This window comes from Poecilia reticulata, chromosome 3 (assembly GCF_904066995.2).
Source record: "Poecilia reticulata chromosome 3, P_reticulata-male-v2, whole genome shotgun sequence".
In the NCBI taxonomy this organism is placed as follows: Eukaryota; Metazoa; Chordata; class Actinopteri; order Cyprinodontiformes; family Poeciliidae; genus Poecilia; species Poecilia reticulata.
Window position 1 is genome coordinate 36,184,052 of NC_088832.1, and position 17,637 is coordinate 36,201,688.

At 49.2% G+C, this 17,637-nt stretch overlaps 2 protein-coding genes across 3 annotated transcripts; both read right to left on the reverse strand.

Moving 5' to 3' along the window:
- Nucleotides 1–319: 319 nt before the first annotated feature.
- On the reverse strand, nucleotides 320–8,499 carry LOC103460092 (stathmin-4-like). Of its 2 annotated transcripts, XM_081605670.1 has the most exons (8): nucleotides 8,309–8,499; nucleotides 5,396–5,573; nucleotides 4,376–4,440; nucleotides 4,185–4,280; nucleotides 3,010–3,215; nucleotides 2,800–2,940; nucleotides 2,683–2,700; nucleotides 320–636 (listed from the first exon to the last, which is right to left on the reverse strand). In XM_081605670.1, exons 1-8 carry the CDS (start codon nucleotides 8,356–8,358, stop codon nucleotides 620–622), a joined length of 771 nt encoding a protein of 256 aa, XP_081461796.1. In that variant the 5' UTR covers nucleotides 8,359–8,499; the 3' UTR covers nucleotides 320–619. The 2 variants fall into 2 exon arrangements, with proteins under 2 accessions (XP_081461796.1, XP_081461797.1); XM_081605671.1 differs by lacking the exons at nucleotides 5,396–5,573; nucleotides 8,309–8,499 and adding an exon at nucleotides 5,247–5,271.
- A 1,839-nt stretch (nucleotides 8,500–10,338) lies between these two features.
- Nucleotides 10,339–15,019, reverse strand: gpn1 (GPN-loop GTPase 1). Its single transcript, XM_008402090.3, has 13 exons — nucleotides 14,827–15,019; nucleotides 14,299–14,392; nucleotides 14,113–14,219; nucleotides 13,948–13,985; nucleotides 13,788–13,866; nucleotides 13,620–13,714; nucleotides 12,410–12,455; nucleotides 12,187–12,333; nucleotides 12,029–12,111; nucleotides 11,886–11,925; nucleotides 11,725–11,815; nucleotides 11,552–11,653; nucleotides 10,339–10,564 (listed from the first exon to the last, which is right to left on the reverse strand). Exons 1-13 carry the CDS (start codon nucleotides 14,977–14,979, stop codon nucleotides 10,458–10,460), a joined length of 1,182 nt encoding a protein of 393 aa, XP_008400312.1. The 5' UTR covers nucleotides 14,980–15,019; the 3' UTR covers nucleotides 10,339–10,457.
- Between the last annotated feature and the right edge of the window lie 2,618 nt (nucleotides 15,020–17,637).

Genomic DNA, 17,637 nt, shown 5'->3' on the forward strand with positions numbered 1-17,637 from the left:
CCCTGATGTCAGACGGTTCTGGTCTGTAAGCCGTTTGGACCTCCATCTTTTCTACTGCAGGTTTTCATCCTGACCAGAACGGTCCAACTAGTTCTGCTTGGTTCTGGTTCTCAAACAGACCTGGACCTGTACAGATGTTGTGGTTTCAACAGCAGGGTTCCTGATTTTCTGCTGTTCTCAGAGGCGCCACTAGATGTCACCAAGGAACCACATCACCGTAAAATGTTCAAACTGTCCAGCAGGGGGCGCAGTCTGACTCAGAGAATCTGAGCTGATGTCGGTTGATGTGGTCCAGCTTCAGTATCAGACAGAACCCTGCTGATCCGTTTCAGCCGGGTTGGGTTCTGGTTGGTGCATGTACAGTCACACTCACACATGAAGACATTGGCACCGTTGGCATGGCAACAAAGCACAGTAAAGCCACAGGAAACTGTCCAGTGACGACTGAATGTGCAGCGTTTGAAAACGAGGGTCCTGGTGGAGGAGACAAACGTCTCTCAGTCCTCCTTGTCCTCCACTGGTTCTGCTCCCAGTCCTCCCAGTCAAAGCAGCGCCAGACTCCCAGCTCCTCAATCAGCCCCAGAATCGGCTTCTGGATAAGATTCAGCTTGTGTTGTGATCAGGCCATCAAGACACCTGAGGCAGAGAGCAGAGGGAGGCGGTGAGCGGCAACAACTAGACACACATCAACATGACGACAGACCCGACGGCCTAAACCAGAACCAGAACAAACAGGAGCAAACAAGTCTGACCCAAACCAGTCTGACCCAAACCACTGACCCAAACCACTGACCACTGACCCAAACCAGTCTGACCCAAACCACTCTGACCCAAACCTGTATGACCCAAACCAGTCTGACCCAAACCAGTCTGACCCAAACCACTGACCACTGACCCAAACCTGTATGACCCAAACCAGTCTGACCCAAACCACTGACCCAAACCACTGACCCAAACCAGTCTGACCCAAACCAGTCTGACCCAAACCAGTCTGACCCAAACCAGTCTGACCCAAACCAGTCTGACCCAAACCACTGACCACTGACCCAAACCTGTATGACCCAAACCACTCTGACCCAAACCAGTCTGACCCAAACCACTGACCACTGACCCAAACCAGTCTGACCCAAACCACTGACCACTGACCCAAACCAGTCTGACCCAAACCACTGACCACTGACCCAAACCAGTCTGACCCAAACCACTGACCACTGACCCAAACCAGTCTGACCCAAACCAGTCTGACCCAAACCACTGACCCCTGACCCAAACCAGTCTGACCCAAACCACTACCACTGACCCCTGACCCAAACCAGTCTGACCCAAACCACTGACCACTGACCCAAACCACTGACCCAAACCAGTCTGACCCAAACCTGACTGACCAAGAGTGAGACCCTGAATCAGATGTAGAGACAAAGTACATTTTCTCAAACAATACACACATCAAAATGATTTCACTCTCAGACGTCCACTGAGCGCGACCCAACGGCCTTAACCTGACCTGGACCCAGACTGTGATTCTGTCCCAACCGTCCTCCTCTGGACATGTCTATGTCGTCTAGCATCTCAGTCCCTGGTAACTGAAGTCCTCCCAGTCAATTAACCGTGAACTAGCAACTTATCACACTCAGACGCTGTCGTCTGATTGGTTCACTAGAGCAGGGCCTCCCAAACTTTTCACCCCAATAATAACAATCTCAGAGACTGCTGACCCCCTGCTGGTGACCCCCTGAAAATACATGATTATGTCCCTCCATTTATTTAAAAAGTCAAAAAATTATATACATTTTAAATAAATTTCATTAAAATGATTAAAAGGTCCAATATTTTACATTATTTACTGAGCCATGGGACAGGTATTTATTTCGTCTCTTCTGGCCTTCCGTACGCCTCAGGGGGTCACATGATTCTGAAAATCCTTTCTGGACTCTCCAGTGGACCCCGTCCCCGTTTGGGGACCCCTGGACTAGAGTTGTGTTTTACATGGGGGGTTTCAGTCAGCAGAAACTGAACAGTTCATCAGATCCACCTCCAGAACTCGGACCTGGTACCAGTCTGGGCCCAACAAGAATTGGTTAAAATATATATTTTAAGTCAAAACCAGTAAATATCTAATGGGATTTTTATTCTTTTTTTAAGGAAAATCTATTGAATTCAGTTTCTCGTGTCAGTATTGATTTGATCAGAATGAAATGCTTTAACCCTTGAGTCCAGAAATGGGGTCCAACCGACTCCACACACCTAAAACCTGCATCGTTTGGGTCAGTCTCTACGTTTGGGTCAGTCTCTACGTTTGGGTCAGTCTCTACGTTTGGGTCAGTCTCTACGTTTGGGTTAGACGGACTCAAAGATGGCCGATTTCTTCTGAAGCCCATAAACCAGGGGCGTCAAACTCCAGTCCTCTGCTGTCCTGCAGTTTTTAGATGTGCCACAAATACAAAACACTGGAAAGAAGCAGCTTAATTACCTCCTTCTTCAGTAGATCAGGTCTTGCTAATGACCTAATTATTCTATCCAGGTGGTGCAGCAGAGGCACATCTACAAGGTGCAGGTCAGGCCCTCAGGACCGGAGTTTGACTGACACCTGTGCCATAAACCCTGATGGTTTGGGTCAGAGGGTTTGGCTTGACTCCGCCCACCCAGAATCCATCATGGCTGCCTCCTCATCCTCATCCTCACCTCCACACTGTGCTTGTCCTGGAAGACAGACAGAGGGAAACAATTCATTAGAGACAGACGTCCGTCTGACGGTAGGTCAGAGGGTCAGGGCCGGGGATAGGGTCAGCGGGTCCTCACCTCCTCCTGTGAGGCGTTCAGGTGCATCTGGTTGGCGTTGACGCGATGCTCCTGGCGGTCTTTGGTCAAAGCTTTCTGCGCCACTTCGCGCTCGTGCTCCCTCCTCTCGGCCAGGTGCTTCAGCAGCTCCGCCTCCTGACACTAGAGAGCGCCAGAGAGCAGGTGAGGCTGAGGTTTGCTCACCGGGAACTTGGCCCGGCCTCCACTCACCTTCCGCCTCTCCTGCGCAGCGTCCAGCTTCTTCTGGATCTCCGCCAGCGACGGCTTCTGGCGGGGCGGCGTGGTGGCCCTCAGCTCCGGGGCTCCATCGAAGGTCGGCGGCTTCAGGATGACCTCGAAGGCCTGGCCGCTCGCGCGCTTGCTCAGCTCGATGACCTCCATGTCCCGGATGTTGCACAGGTTCAGGTCCACCACGCCTGCAAGAAGACCGCTAGCTTTAGGATCCAGAACCTCACTGGTTCTGGATCTTATGACAAACCTGCATTTGTTATTATATCTATATTGAAAAACATAATTTTAGCTGCTAAGAGTCCAAACCGGAAGAGGACGGGTCCAATCTGGGCTGCAGTCAAGAATCAAGTGGTTTAGATTATTTAGCCTGTTATAAGAGAAACAAAATGTGGTTTAATTTTTAAAAGTTATATTTTCACCATCTTATTCCTTTAAACATAGAAGTTTAAAACTAACTTAATCTACAAAGCTAAACATTTAGCTCAGTTAGCTTAATATTGAGCTAAATGTTTCCCTGCTAACTAATTAGTTAAATTATTGAAATATGTAGTTTATGAATTAAATATTTAACTTGGAGCTGCATATTTAGCTTTGATACATTTTTAGCTAACGAGGTAAATATTGCTTAGTATTTAGAAAGATAAATATTTAAATTGCAGCTAAATGTTTAATTCCAAGTTAAATAGCCAGATAATTATAGTCAGTAGTTATCTGGCTAACTATTGAAACTGTTAGCCAGTTTCAAATGTCACAGTTTCAAACCAAAGCATAAAATTGGGTTTGAAACTGACATTTATAAATGAATGAATGAATAACCTGATGAAAGCATGACTATGAAAACGAACCATCATGTTTTTCTCTTATCACAGGCTAAATAACCCCAATTATTGCAGTAAATTTTAACTCTGTGTCTTTACAAACTCCAGCCCAGATGTTTCCCCAGGCAGAACGTCTCACTGTGAGTTTCTGGGTTCTGATCCGGATTAGAGAGCGGACCTGAGCCTGAACCGAGCCCTGCTGGGGGAAACCTGATCTCTGATCTGAGCTACATGAACATTAATTTTACTGACTGTAATGTCACAGCTGTGAGAACCTGAAACCAGCCGGTTCTGGTTCTGGTTCTGGACCCTGACAGTAGTCCGGATGCTGCTGACCTTCCGTCTTGTTGGCCGTCGGCTCCCTGGGTTGAGGCAGGATGCAGGAGCAGAAGATGGACACCAGGGGGAGCTCTCGCATCTTCTCTCTGTAGGCTGGAACATGGAGGAGAACAGAGGGCAGAATGAAGGAGGTGAAACGGACCGGGCCGAACCGGGCCGGACCGGGCCGGGCCAGAGAACCTGCTCACCTGTCAGGGTCATGATCCTGCTGTTCTCCGGCAAAGACACTGTGGTGAGGTAGTAGAATCAGTTCCTGAGGACAAGACAAACGGGTCAGAACCACAACAGAACCTCCACAAGGCTGCCTGCTGCAGCAGAGACACACCAGAACCAGGTCCAGAACCAGAACCAGAACCTCCACAAGGCTGCCTGCTGCAGCAGAGACGCACAAGAACCAGAACCAGAACCTCCACAAGGCCTCCTGCTGCAGCAGAGACACACCAGAACCAGGTCCAGAACCAGAACCAGAACCTCCACAAGGCTGCCTGCTGCAGCAGAGACACACCAGAACTAAAACCAGAACCTGAACTCTGCGTCCAAACTGGACTGCCCCCAGTTCATCCAAATGTTCCTGTTTTATCTGCATCCAGCTGGAAGTTCTGTTGGTTCTGATTGGATCAGAACCGATTCCTGCAGCAGCTCTGAGGAAAAACTCTGGTTCTTTTCTCTGAAGCTTTTTTAACTCATCTGAGTCATTTGGACCTCCAGAAACTTCAGCGCCTTGGACATCCCAGATGTTCTGGTTCTGACCCGGAACGGCCGGTTCTGACTGGGCCCGGTTCTGAACCTGCAGGTGAAGCTGCAGAACCAGCAGAACGTCCAGAACCAGAGGGTTTCCTGCATCACTTCTTCATCGCATGAAGACGCGTCGCATTAAGTGCAGCTGCAGGAAATCCTCCACATTCCCAGTTAAACCAGTTAAACCAGTTAAACCAGTTAAACCAGTTAAACCAGTTAAACCAGCACCAGTCAGCAGAACCAACACAGAAACATTTTCAGAGCAGGAAAATACAGAAACAGAGGAAATGTGCTGATGATGTCATTGTTTTAACGCATCACCTGCAGAACGAGTTCAGAGGGAAACGGCAGAAAGAAGAACGGAGAGAAGGAGAGAAGGAGAGGAAGGAAGGAGAGGAGGAGAGGAAGGAAAGAAAGAAGCGTGATGAAGAGTGGAAGGACAGAGTGATGAAGAGTTGTGAGGAACTGACCTGCAGCCTCGCCGCTCTGCTCTCTGCTCTGCTCTGCAGCTCGGCAGCATCAGCTCCACAGCAGCTCCATGACATCACCACGCAGCGCTCTGATTGGACGGCTGGGATGCTGTGCTGGGATTGGTCCAGAGCGGCAGAGTGAGGAGGAGGAGGAGGATGTGTGGGTTCATCTTCATCACTAAGGGAAAACTCTTCATCAGAAACTGGAAACAGAGGAGAAAAGTTCTGGAAGGAGCAAACAGAATCTGGATCCAGAACCAGGTCATGGATCGGGTCAGGTTCTGTTCAGAACCAGCTGCTGCTCAAGATCTGGTTCGGTCCAGAACCAGTTATGGATTCAGCAGAACTTTAGGAGTCAAACTCAGTCCTGAGGTCCGCTGCCTTAGATGAGCCTCTGCTGCACCAGAATCATCGGGTCACTGAGGTTCTGGAGAACCGATCCACTCCAGGAGGAGATGGATCCGTTTCATTCCAGTGTTTTGAACCTGAGGCTCATCTAAAGCCTGCAGGACAGCGGAGGGCTGGAGTTTGACACCCTGCTCTAAAACCCGACCCAAACCAGGAAACTGGTTCTGACTGGGTTTGGATCCGAGCTGAGACACGAGGGGAACATCCGGTGCTGATCCGCTCTGGTTCTGACCTGGTCTGATCCAGTCTTCTGGCTTCTAGTAAATGTCAGCGCTGAAATTAAAGCTGAGAATGAAGCGTTACTCACACACACACACACACACACACACACACACACACACACACACACACACACCCTATCCACTCAGAACCACGACTCAAACAGAACCGGCCCGGCTGTCCAACCCGACCGGCTCCAGAACCTCCTACCAACCTTCAGTCCGTTTCTTCCAAACAATCTGAGTTTAGCATTTAAGCTACAGCAGCTAATGTTAGCTAAATGATGGCTAGCTTGTCCAGGGGGGCCCAAGCTGCGGCCCGGGGGCCGTTTGTGGCCCCTGACTTCAGTTCAGAAAGACAAAGTCAGATGTTTGGAGACTTTCTGTCTTTAATTTGGACCAAATTATGTTCAGTTCATTGTTGGAGGTAAAAAAAGGAAAAGAAAAAACTTTTTCTTTGGCTCTTTTGTTCTTTTTTGACCGACGGGACAGAAAGTTTGGATACCTGAGTTAGCTGCATAAGCTACACTGAACAAAAACGTAAATGTGTAAAACGTAAGAGTTTTATGAACGTTTGGGTTACGCAGCATGGAGAAACTCAAACTATATTTTCAGTAATTGCTGATCTTCATATCGGCATTAATATCATCGAGGTTCGGCCGTTTGTAGCAGATTGACAGTCATGATCAGGGTCAGGATGAGGAGTCTGGTTCTGACCCAGTTGGCTTCCCGTAGGCGGTTACAGTCTGATGCGTCTGGAGTTCAGACCAATCAGCTGTGAGTCGCTGGTCTGAGCCGATCCTCCGATGGACCAGCCGATGTGGCGAGTCGGTCAGACGAGGATCTGGAGTCTGTTGGAAAGCAGCTCCTAAACGGCCGGCGGTCCGATAACCGGCACTGAGCCGGGCAGCTGCTGCTCTGCTGGACGTCCAGCAGGCCAACGGCTCCACGACATCTGAGGCTTTATGACGTGACGCGACATGTTGGGGCCGTTTATTGTCTCATCTTGTCTGATCACCCAGTGGACATGTCCCACAATGCACTGAGTAAATAACTGAGTCTTGATGCTCACTGACAGCAGGCTGGATTAAATATTATACACAAACCAAGAGAAATATTAGTTCTGAACAATAAAATGTTCATTTAACTCCACATGGCAACAGTATCTGACACGGGCCAGAATGCTAACGTTTCCAAAGCTAGCATAAACCCAGTCCTCATTCATATCTGTGTTTGATCACTGTTGTTTTTCATAAAATAAAGTTTTATGGTCTCAGCATAAATGGACACATTAGAGAAAATATGGACGGATTAAACTGATCCGTCTCATTTACACATATTCCTCACATTTATGTTTATTTCACTTTCTGTGGTTTTTCTGTTACCGGGTCACTTCCATTTATATAATAATCAGCATTCAGTAAAGGCGTCTCTGGCATGACCTTTGACCTCTAACCCCCTAACAGAGTCCTGCTGGGCTGGAGAGCTGTTGGACTGCAGCTCCCATGATGCACTGCAGCAGCCCGGCTCCAGACGAACAGGAATGATTCTAACACACCTGCGTATCTCTGCGCCTGCGCAGCAGCAGCAGCAGCAGCAGCAGCAGCAGCAGCTGCAGCAGCAGCAGCAGCAGCAGCAGCTGCAGCAGCAGCTGCAGCAGCAGCAGCAGCAGCAGCAGCAGCAGCAGCAGCAGCAGCAGCAGCAGCAGCAGCAGCAGCTGCAGCAGGTCTCCTTCACAGGTGTAAACCTGGCGTCGTAGCGCTCATGGTGCGTTGAAAGGCGGCTCGGAAAGACAGGTTACCACATGTTAACAACGGATTAAACAGTTTTAACTGCTGATGAAAGTGACAGGACCCAGATATGGGGAGTGTTGAAGCCCCACTGTATCAAACTGACAGAGGAATAACAGAGACTTGGTCATTCTAAGGTAAAAACCAGCGCAAACAGCGTTCAGGGTTTGTTTTTTTCATCCAGGCGCCCCCCCTAGGGGGCGCGCCCCACAGTTTGGGAACCTCTGATGTAATGGAACTGAGAGGACCAGCAACAATGAGGTCACCTCCAGCCAATCAGCAGAGAGCACGCCAAGCCCCGCCCCCTGTGTGTGAGTTGACAGCGAAATGAGGTTCAGGATGCAGCATCAACACACACACACACACACACACACACACACATCGGTGTTCCTGCTGCAGAGGGGGAGGGTTCTGGTTCTGACTGAACATCAGAACCTCTGGGAAGGATGACATCATCATATATGTTGGTGAGATGATGTCATCGAGTATGAGGTCACCTCTCTGCTCTGAGCAATGATGTCACTGGTTCTGGAGGTTCTGTCCACATCACAGGGATCAGAACCAGGCAGCAGACCGGTTCTGATCCAGAACCAGGTTGGTTCTGTACCAATCAGGCAGCTCTGGCAGCAGCTCCGTCTGGTTCCGTGGTTCTGGAGGTTCTGTTAGTGTCGTGACGCTCAGTGGTTCTGGTCGTGTCCGCGGCCCGCTGAGCGGAGGCCGCCGCCGGCCGCGTGGGCTGAAAGCAGCCGGTGACTCACTCTCCTTCCACGGATAAAACCTCCCACAGCGCCTCCACAGCGCCCCTGCTGGCAGCCGCGCCGCGCTGCAGCCGCGCATGCTCACCTGACTGCAGGCGCCGTTTCTGCTCACACGCTTTATTTGTATTTATTAAAGTAATTACTAACTTCAATACTGATGAATTCCAATCAAAAATGCGTTATTGATCCCAAAGGAAAATTAAATAAATTGCATAAACAAAACTTCATAATTTTGGGATAACTATTAGTTATTTGTTCATTTATTTTATCGTCACTTTAATGCTAATTTGATGGAATATATAAAATATATTTCGCTTTTGTGCAAAGCTGTTAAGTAGCAGAGGTCTTCAACGTGGGGGACATTTTGTTTCGTCTTTCAAAAACAGGTTAAGATGAACTTAAAACATGTTTCAATCAGAAATGGACACAGCAAATATATTAAATGTTAAGTTTGTGAGAGTGGTTTTATCAGGGCATCTTTTTATTTAAACTTATGTTTTATGTAGCATTAATCCTCGTTTATTGTGAAATATTTTACATAGAGCAGGTTGGGCGTCCCAGGAGGATTCCTGCTGTAAACAGGGAAACGTTTTGGACATATGCAGATTATTTAGTGAAGGAGCATCAACACAGTGAGGCTGATTTATTGGACAAGTTATGGATCAGAACCGCCTGAGAGTCGGTGCTGCAGGACCCAGCTGGCTGGATCCAGAACCCTGACCCATGAGGGCTGCAGGTTCTGGTTAAACTGGCTCTTCAGTGTGCAGTCTGACTCGTTCTCTCAGGACTTACTGCAGCCTGCGGTTCTGATCCAAAACCTTCCATTCATGCTGAAGCTCTGAATGAAAGCAGCCGGTCCGCCCGCGGCCATCTGCCGTGCCGCTGGCGCCCACACGCCACGCTGAGATCCGGCAGCATGGCGGAGGCGAGCCGCTGACTCACTGCACTCAGCGCACACGCCCCCATGCTGCGCAGCTGCCGGCACGAAGAGAAGAAGTTCAGAAAACATCCAGACAGAATCAGTTTCAGTCTTAGATCGGATCATCAACACGGCGAGGGACAGAAGCATGTGGGCCACCAGGAAGCGTTTTTAAAACTTTGACCCTTTTATATTTATGTCCTCAATGATTAACACTAAATATTAAAATTTATTGAAATCTTATATAAAGAGGCGGAGCAGAACATTACAGCCCACATTTAGTTTAGTTTAGTTTTTATTTGGGATGCAAGATTTGCTTTTGAGTAAAATCAAGACAATAATTGTGATTCTAGTCACTGTGGTTTAAATAACAGTTCTTTTCCCACACGGGTGACGCATGGAATCACCTCCGTATTCACGCTAAACCTTCTGTCCAGGGGAGGAAGTTTGAACTTCCTCCCCTGGAAGTTCAAACTTCCAGGGGAGGAAGTTTGAACTTCCTCCCCTGGACAGAAGTTCAAACTGAATGCAGCTTTTTTTTCCTGTTCAAATTATCAACCCACCACAGTGGTGATGCGTTGCTCCAATTTAAACGCCACTCAGTACTTTTACCCGCATTTGGCCAGTGGCGGTGCTAATTTCCACCCCTGTGTTTAACGTGGTGAATCACATTTACAGCGTTTATTAAAACATATTCTGTTGTGGAAAACTAAAGCGAATTCCAGACTGTGGGAACCCTACAGGTGAGACCAGTCTCCTGTTTTCTCCATGGAAACCCAGAACATGTTGTGTGTTTACATCCCACCTGAGCTTGGCTCCGTTTATAAAAAACGCTGTGCTGGACACAGGCTGCAGCTCTGAGCTTTATTTCTGTTCCTTCACAAAGTTCTGGTATAAAAATAAAACTTTTGTTTTCCTCTCAGTGGTGAAGCAGCCAATTAGCTGCTCCAAATCAGTCCATGTCATCGGTCAGGGCGCGTCGGGTCCGGCGCACTTCCTGTTCCGCACCTGAACCACTTCCTTCCTCTCCTTCAGGAAGTTCCCGAAGGCGTCGCTCTCTTTGCTCTCCTCAGTGGCTACAGACAGAAACACGGAAAATTTAGGAATGCCCAGTAACATTCAGCAACGTTAGGAACGCTCCATAACGTTAGTAACGTTTGGGAACGTTAGGAACGCTCCGTAACGTTAGGAACGCTCCGTAACGTTAGGAACGCTCCGTAACGTTAGGAACGCTCCGTAACGTTAGGAACGCTCCGTAACGTTAGGAACGCTCCATAACGTTAGGAACGCTCCGTAACGTTAGGAACGCTCCCAAACGTTAGGAACGCTCCGTAACGTTAGGAACGCTCCGTAACGTTAGGAACGCTCCGTAACGTTAGGAACGCTCCGTAACGTTAGGAACGCTCCGTAACGTTAGGAACGCTCCGTAACGTTAGGAACGCTCCATAACGTTAGGAACGCTCCGTAACGTTAGGAACGTTCCGGAACGTTAGGAACGCTCCGTAACGTTAGGAACGCTCCATAACGTTAGGAACGCTCCGTAACGTTAGTAACGTTCCCAAACGTTAGGAACGCTCCGTAACGTTAGTAACGTTCCCAAACGTTAGGAACGCTCCGTAACGTTAGTAACGTTCCCAAACGTTAGGAACGCTCCGTAACGTTAGTAACGTTCCCAAACGTTAGGAACGCTCCGTAACGTTAGTAACGTTCCCAAACGTTAGGAACGCTCCGTAACGTTAGTAACGTTCCCAAACGTTAGGAACGCTCCGTAACGTTAGTAACGTTCCCAAACGTTAGGAACGCTCCGTAACGTTAGGAACGCTCCGTAACGTTAGTAACGTTCCCAAACGTTAGGAACGCTCCGTAACGTTAGGAACGCTCCGTAACGTTAGTAACGTTTGGGAACGTTAGTAACGTTTGGGAACATTAGTAACGTTTGGGAACGTTAGTAACGTTTGGGAACGTTAGGAATGCTCCGTAACGTTAGGAACGCTCCGTAACGATAGGAACACTCCGTAACGTTTGGCAACGTTGGGAACACTCAGCTCTTGTTGTTTTCTCACCGGAGTGGTCGATGTCGTCCGTGTCGTCTGCCTCTTCCTCGCTGTCGTCACGGTTACCGCGGGTCATGATGAGGTCGCTGGGCCCAGCGACATCGGCTTCCTCTGCGACAGGAAGAAGCGTGTTAGAACCGGACCAGAACCGGGCCGTCCTGTGGGGCAGTTCTGTCCTCTACCTGCGGACGCGGCAGGGGACATGTCCACCGCCCCCAGGTCCTTCCTGAGACGCTCCAGCTGCTCCTGCTGCTTCCTGCTCTGCGCCGCCACCTGGTGGACAGGAGACCGTTCACAACCAGAACCAGAACCGGGACAGAGCAAAACAGGAGCCAGGACTCACCAGCTGCTGCCGCAGACGCTCATACTCCGGCCGGTAGTCCCTGAAGAGATGAGACCATCAGATCCCGACCTTTGACCCCGACCAGAACAAACTGAACTAGAACCAACTGGACCTGTGTAGGTTCTGACTGGGTTCTGACTCACCTGTGGTACTCCTCGGCTGCCTCCTCCACCTGAGTGAACAGCTGGTCCAGCCCACTTCCCGTCACCGCGGAAACGCCCACCACCTGTCACACAGCCCAAACATTAGTCGGGCCTAAAGAACCACAAATCGGACCGTCTGGGTCTGGTCCGGTCCGTACCCTCAGACTGGTGTAGAACTCGTCCAGAACCAGGCTCATGGACCGGGTCAGGTTGCTGACGTAGGACGTCTCCTGGTTCAGAGCGTCCTGGAACGCCTCGAAGTCCTGCATCCACTCCACGGCGAAGCTGTGCTCGATGATGTCCGTCTGCAGCCAGAGGTCAAAGGTCAACATGGGGTCGACAGGAGGTCACAACAACATCAACCACCAGGAAGCAGCTGACCTTGTTCATGGCCACGATGAAGGGCAGCTTGGTCTTATAGAGGATGCTGGGAGAGAGAAGAGACCATCAGAACCCGATCTGAACCAGAACCCAAAGCACCTGCTCTGGAATGAGTTTAATCTGGTCCTGCAGCGCCCTCTGCTGGTTCACATCAGGAACTGCAGATGTTTTTATTCAACTGCTTCAGCTTCTTTTATATGTATTAAACATTTTACTGCCTGACATCCAACAACAGGATTCCTCTCACACTGCAGCCTGAAGTGACCCAGTTCTGATTGTTCTGACGTGATGCGACCTGGATCCGATCTCTTCATGGCAGTGTGAGCAGCTCAGGTCGGATTCTTTCAGAATGTGATCCATATCCGATACGTATCCGATTCAAATGCGACCGTAACGTTCAGGCCGCTTTCATCCGAACTGAACGTCACTGATTCTCAACAAATCTCACTATTCTGCTCCTGATGCACAAGCGGGAAGAAAAACAACAACCATGACGGATTATATGAGGATTAAGTTGTTAATTTGCTGCTCCGGCCGGATAACAACTTCAAATATATAAGCTAAGCTACACCGTTAGCCTCCATGTTTACTTCCGTAAACACTGAGCTCTTCTTCTTCTTCTCATGGCGGTTGGTTGAACACTGAGAACGCTGACGCTATGGCGCCCTCTACTGCGCATGCGGGACACTTCAGGTCGTTTGGCCGTTCAGACTGCAGATCACATGCAGGAAGCATTTACTGGCAGTGTGAAAATCGGAATTGGGTCACTTCAGGCTGCAGTGTGAACGCACCCTCAGGGAACTGATGAACAGGAAAAGGATTTTCAAATTAAATGTTTCACATGGATTCTTTTAGTCTAAACTAAAACTTTGCAACTTTTATAAAAATGTGTATCAATGTTGTCACAGTTTATGAGACAGAGCATGGGGAAGGGAAGCAGATACACAGGCATGATTGACAGCGCCTCCTGGCTCTGATTGGTTGTTTAGTTAGAACCGGCAGAAGAGTTTGATTTTCTTTTATCAGATTACGTCTCATTTTTCTAGAAGTTACTGCAGCTTTAAGGATTAATCGATCACTAAATCAGCTGATGATTATCAGGGCTGTTTCAGTTCCAACAGGTTCCAGAACAATCTGACCCAGAACGTCTGGTCCTGGTTCTAAACTTAAAAGCTCAGAGTGTTTTCTAGAACCAGAACCGGGTCGGTACCTGCAGGCGTACAGCATGTTGGACATGAAGGTGACGGGGTGGACGCTGCGGGACGTGTCCATCACGTAGACGACCACGCAGGGGAACGAGGACGCCTGGAGAACACAAACAGCTCTGGGTCAGAACCGGGCCGGGCCAGAACCAGGACCCACCAGAGCCAGAACCCACCAGAGCCTCTGTGATGATGGTTCCTGATGCCGACCAGGTGAAGACTTCGATCTGACCCGGCGTGTCGATCAGGACGAACCTGCGGAGACATCAGCAGCAGAACTTCAGGTTCTGGACCCAAACAGAACCGGTACACTGGTCAGGAGCAGCTGGTACCGACCGGTGGTTCTGACGCTTCTTCTCGATGAACTGCATCACCTGAATGACACCAGAACACAGAAACCCTTTCAGGAGCAGATCCAGATCCAATCAAAAGTTCTTGTACCGAACCGGGTCTGATCAGAGGTGATAGCAGAACCGGGTACTCTGGACCGGGTCGGGTCACCTGGTCGAATCGCGTGGCAAACAGGTTTAGCGCAGTGACGATGCCGCCGTTCGGGCCCAGTCCGTACTGCTTCATCACCTCCTTGTAGTTCACTGTGTCCCGGATGTCTGAGGGACAGAGGACAGGCTGAGGACAGGGGACACCGTCCAGAACCGGAACCAGGCAGAACCGGAAGCCAGAGCTCACCGATGTTGGCCGGAAACGGAACCTCGTGCACGGCCGGGTCCAGGTTGATGACGTAAGGAGGCGAGTTCTGGGCGTGGAGGTGAGCCGTCAGTCTCTGCAGGCACAAACACAGGCTGGTAACCAGGCAACCCGGTAACCAGGCAACCTGGTAACCAGGCAATCCGGTAACCAGGCAACCTGGTAACCAGGCAACCTGGTAACCAGGCAATCCGGTAACCAATGCGCTGATCAGCAGCTGGTTTGGATCAGAACCTGTTCTGAAAACGAGCAGAATGTAGAAGCTGCTGAGGTTCTGGTGGTTCTACAGAACTCAGTGCAGCTCTTCTATGAGTCCACTGAGGGCGGAAACATCAGAACCGAACCGAACCTGAATACCAGAAGCAGAGCGTCACCGGGTCTAACGGGACTCGAACCTGTCGGACCTGTTCCCAGGCGGAACCGGTCGAGAACACGGCCCAGATGAAACCCAGCCTGTGCTGCTGCTGAGGGGTTCGCGCGTGGATGCGGAGCTGTCACGCGCTGCCTCACCTGGACAAAGGTGGTCTTTCCGGAACCCGCCATGCCCAGCACGATGAGACACACCGGGGAATCCGGAACCGGACCCGGACTCGAACCTCCCTCCGCTCCTGGTGCCGAATTGTCTCTGCTCTCCGGAGAATCCACCGGTGCCGCTGCCGCCATGTTGGTGGATGGCCGTAAACAGGCAGGCTGTGCCGTAAAAGAGGACGCGACGAGCCACTTCGGCCAGCAGAGGGCGCCAAGGTGCAGAAAAAAATCCATCCAGAAAAAAAACATTTAAATTTAAACAGAGGCAAGAAAACTATATATGTAAAAAACAAAAATAAAATGTCCGGAGTTTATTTGACATTAAAATAAATATATATTCAAATAAATATAAAAATGTTTTTAATGTTAAGTATTTTGTATATTTTTCTTTCAGTATTTTATCAGTTTAATATTTGTTGATAATTTCCTTACAAACGTGTAAAGCTGATCAGCCTGTGAAGGCCCAGGTGAAGACCATGAACACTGCGTTCCTCACCTGGTTACCATAGCAGCCGACTGTAAAACAATAATATGAGAATAAAAACTATCCTGTTGACAGCCAGTTAAACTGGCATCAGAAGTATTTCTTTTTGTCTGATTTCGTGCTGACCCAGTGGACCTCTGCAGGTGTTCAGGGTTAATTAACTCGTGTGGCTCGATCGTTGTGCCACACTGCATTTGCAAAAAGAGCCCAGTCCAATTATTAAATAAAAAAAGATTTAAAATATAATTTTTTATTACTTTTATGTAATGTTCTGATCTTCTGAGTCTTTTTAAAGGCTTAAAAAATTCACTTTGTATAATAATTCTAAAGAATGAGCTTCACTTTTGAAATGTTGAAGTGTTTCATGTTCTATTTTATAAGCTTTAAACCCAGCAGCCTTTAGTTTGTGGTTTGAAATATTTAATGAGTAACTCGTTGCAGTTGGACTTGGTGTCGCCATTCAGAACATCCGTCCAGCGGATCGGATCAGCAGGACGGGACGAGGCCCGACGGACTGACGCGAGTCCAGCAAGATATCTGCGACTCGTCCGCTCTCCACGGAAACGCTCGCTGATACCTGGTTCCCATGACAACAGACTGATGACTTTCAGCTCCTGCCCTGCTGAAGCAGGATGTAAAAGTCGTGGCGGTGAGATGACCCGCTGTTTTTATCGGCTTGTTTTGTTCCAAACATGAAGAGTTCGCCATCCTTCTCACGGAGCCGATAACGGAGCAGCAGAACAAACTAAAGCAGGAAGCTGAAGAGGAACTAACAGAAGTTCAGGCTGAAGCTGCTCCTGGTCTCAACCTGAGAGACGACAGAAACATCTGGAATCCTGATCAGCACTAAAACACAACATCACACAGGAAACATGCTCCACACAGACTGAGAGTCTGACTGCAAATCGGCCAGATCACTACCGACCCGATCAACCACTGCAAACCTGATCGATCACTGCAGACCCGATCGATTACTACAGACCCGATCGACCACTGCAGACCCGATCGACCACTGCCGACCTGATCGATCACTGCAGACCCGATCGATTACTACAGACCCGATCGATCACTGCAGACCCGATCGACCACTGCAGACCCGATCGATCACTGCAGACCCGATCGACCACTGCAGACCCGATCGACCACTGCAGACCCGATCGACCACTGCAGACCCGATCGATCACTGCAGACCCGATCGATCACTGCAGACCCGATCGATCACTACAGACCCGATCGACCACTGCAGACCCGATCGATTACTACCGACCCGATCGATCACTGCAGACCCGATAGTCTCTGATCAACATTAGATTTTATTCAGAGGTTAGAATCAGCTGACCCGGTTCGGTCCAAACAGATCCTGGAACTCAGCATCTGTCTCCTGTCTGTTTCCATGGAGACGGTTTACCATAAACTGAGAGGAAGTGCTGTTTGCTGTGAGGCGTTCGCTGACCTCCTCGGAGCGCGGGGCGTTTACAGCTCCGTGGCGTTCAGAGTAATCAAACGATGATGAAGATCTTCCTGTTTACTCTTCATCTCCTTGGACTCTGCCGGTTCTGAGTCAGGCTCTGCTTTGGTTCTGGCCGGATCGGGTCAGACAGCGGCGTGGCTCTACGCTGCTCCTTCAGAGACAGCGGGTCGGAACCAGAACTCATCTACTTCCTAAGTCACAAACATAAGATCCATCTGTCATGTGATAACATTGTTGTTTTCTGAACGGTTCCGGTCCAGAACCTCCTTGTCCAACCGGAGCCTGGTCAGGGACAGAACCATGATAAGAAGTCCAGAAATAACCTGGTTCTGATTAAACTGGACTCTGATTCCTGGAACGGGTCGAAGCGGGTTCAGCAGCTGGTCACCAGCAGCCGTTTCCTGGCCCGGTTTTGGTTCTGCTGGGCTGTGAAGCTGAAGGCGGCCCAGTAAAGGTAATTTTATTTATAGAGCATATTTTCAGCAACAAGGCAATTCAACGTGTTTTACAGGAACTGAAAGGAAATTCAAACAAAAGAACAAACCAAAGGAAAGAACAAAATAAGAAAAAGCTAATAATGTTGATCCAACATTATTACAATGTTGGAACCCAGACTGGTTCTACTGGACTGTGACCACAGCCCAGTAGAACCAGTCTGGGTTTCATTCTGAGTTCTGATTGGCTGAGACCCAGAAAACCAACCAGGAAGAACCTCCAGCATGTTGCTGCCTCCCTCATCCATCCATCCGTCCGTCTGCTGCAGTTGTGCTAACAGGAGTTAGTAAATAAAACTTAGCAGATATTATTTATCAGAAATCAACGCTGTGTTTTTTCAGAA

Bases quoted from the DNA above. Each gene is read 5' to 3' on its own strand.
- LOC103460092 (XM_081605670.1), bottom strand. From the start codon at position 8,358: ATGTGGACAGAACCTCCAGAACCAGTGACATCATTGCTCAGAGCAGAG. The intron at 4,441-5,395 runs GTCAGTTCCTCA...TCTTGTCCTCAG, and splicing joins GCAGAGCGGCGAGGCTGCAG to GAACTGATTCTACTACCTCA. The intron at 4,281-4,375 runs GTGAGCAGGTTC...TCCATGTTCCAG, and splicing joins CAGGATCATGACCCTGACAG to CCTACAGAGAGAAGATGCGA.
- gpn1 (XM_008402090.3), bottom strand. From the start codon at position 14,979: ATGGCGGCAGCGGCACCGGTGGATTCTCCGGAGAGCAGAGACAATTCG. The intron at 14,220-14,298 runs GTGAGCTCTGGC...TCTGTCCCTCAG, and splicing joins TCCGTTTCCGGCCAACATCG to ACATCCGGGACACAGTGAAC. The intron at 11,926-12,028 runs GTGAGTCAGAAC...TCATCTCTTCAG, and splicing joins GCAGCCGAGGAGTACCACAG to GGACTACCGGCCGGAGTATG.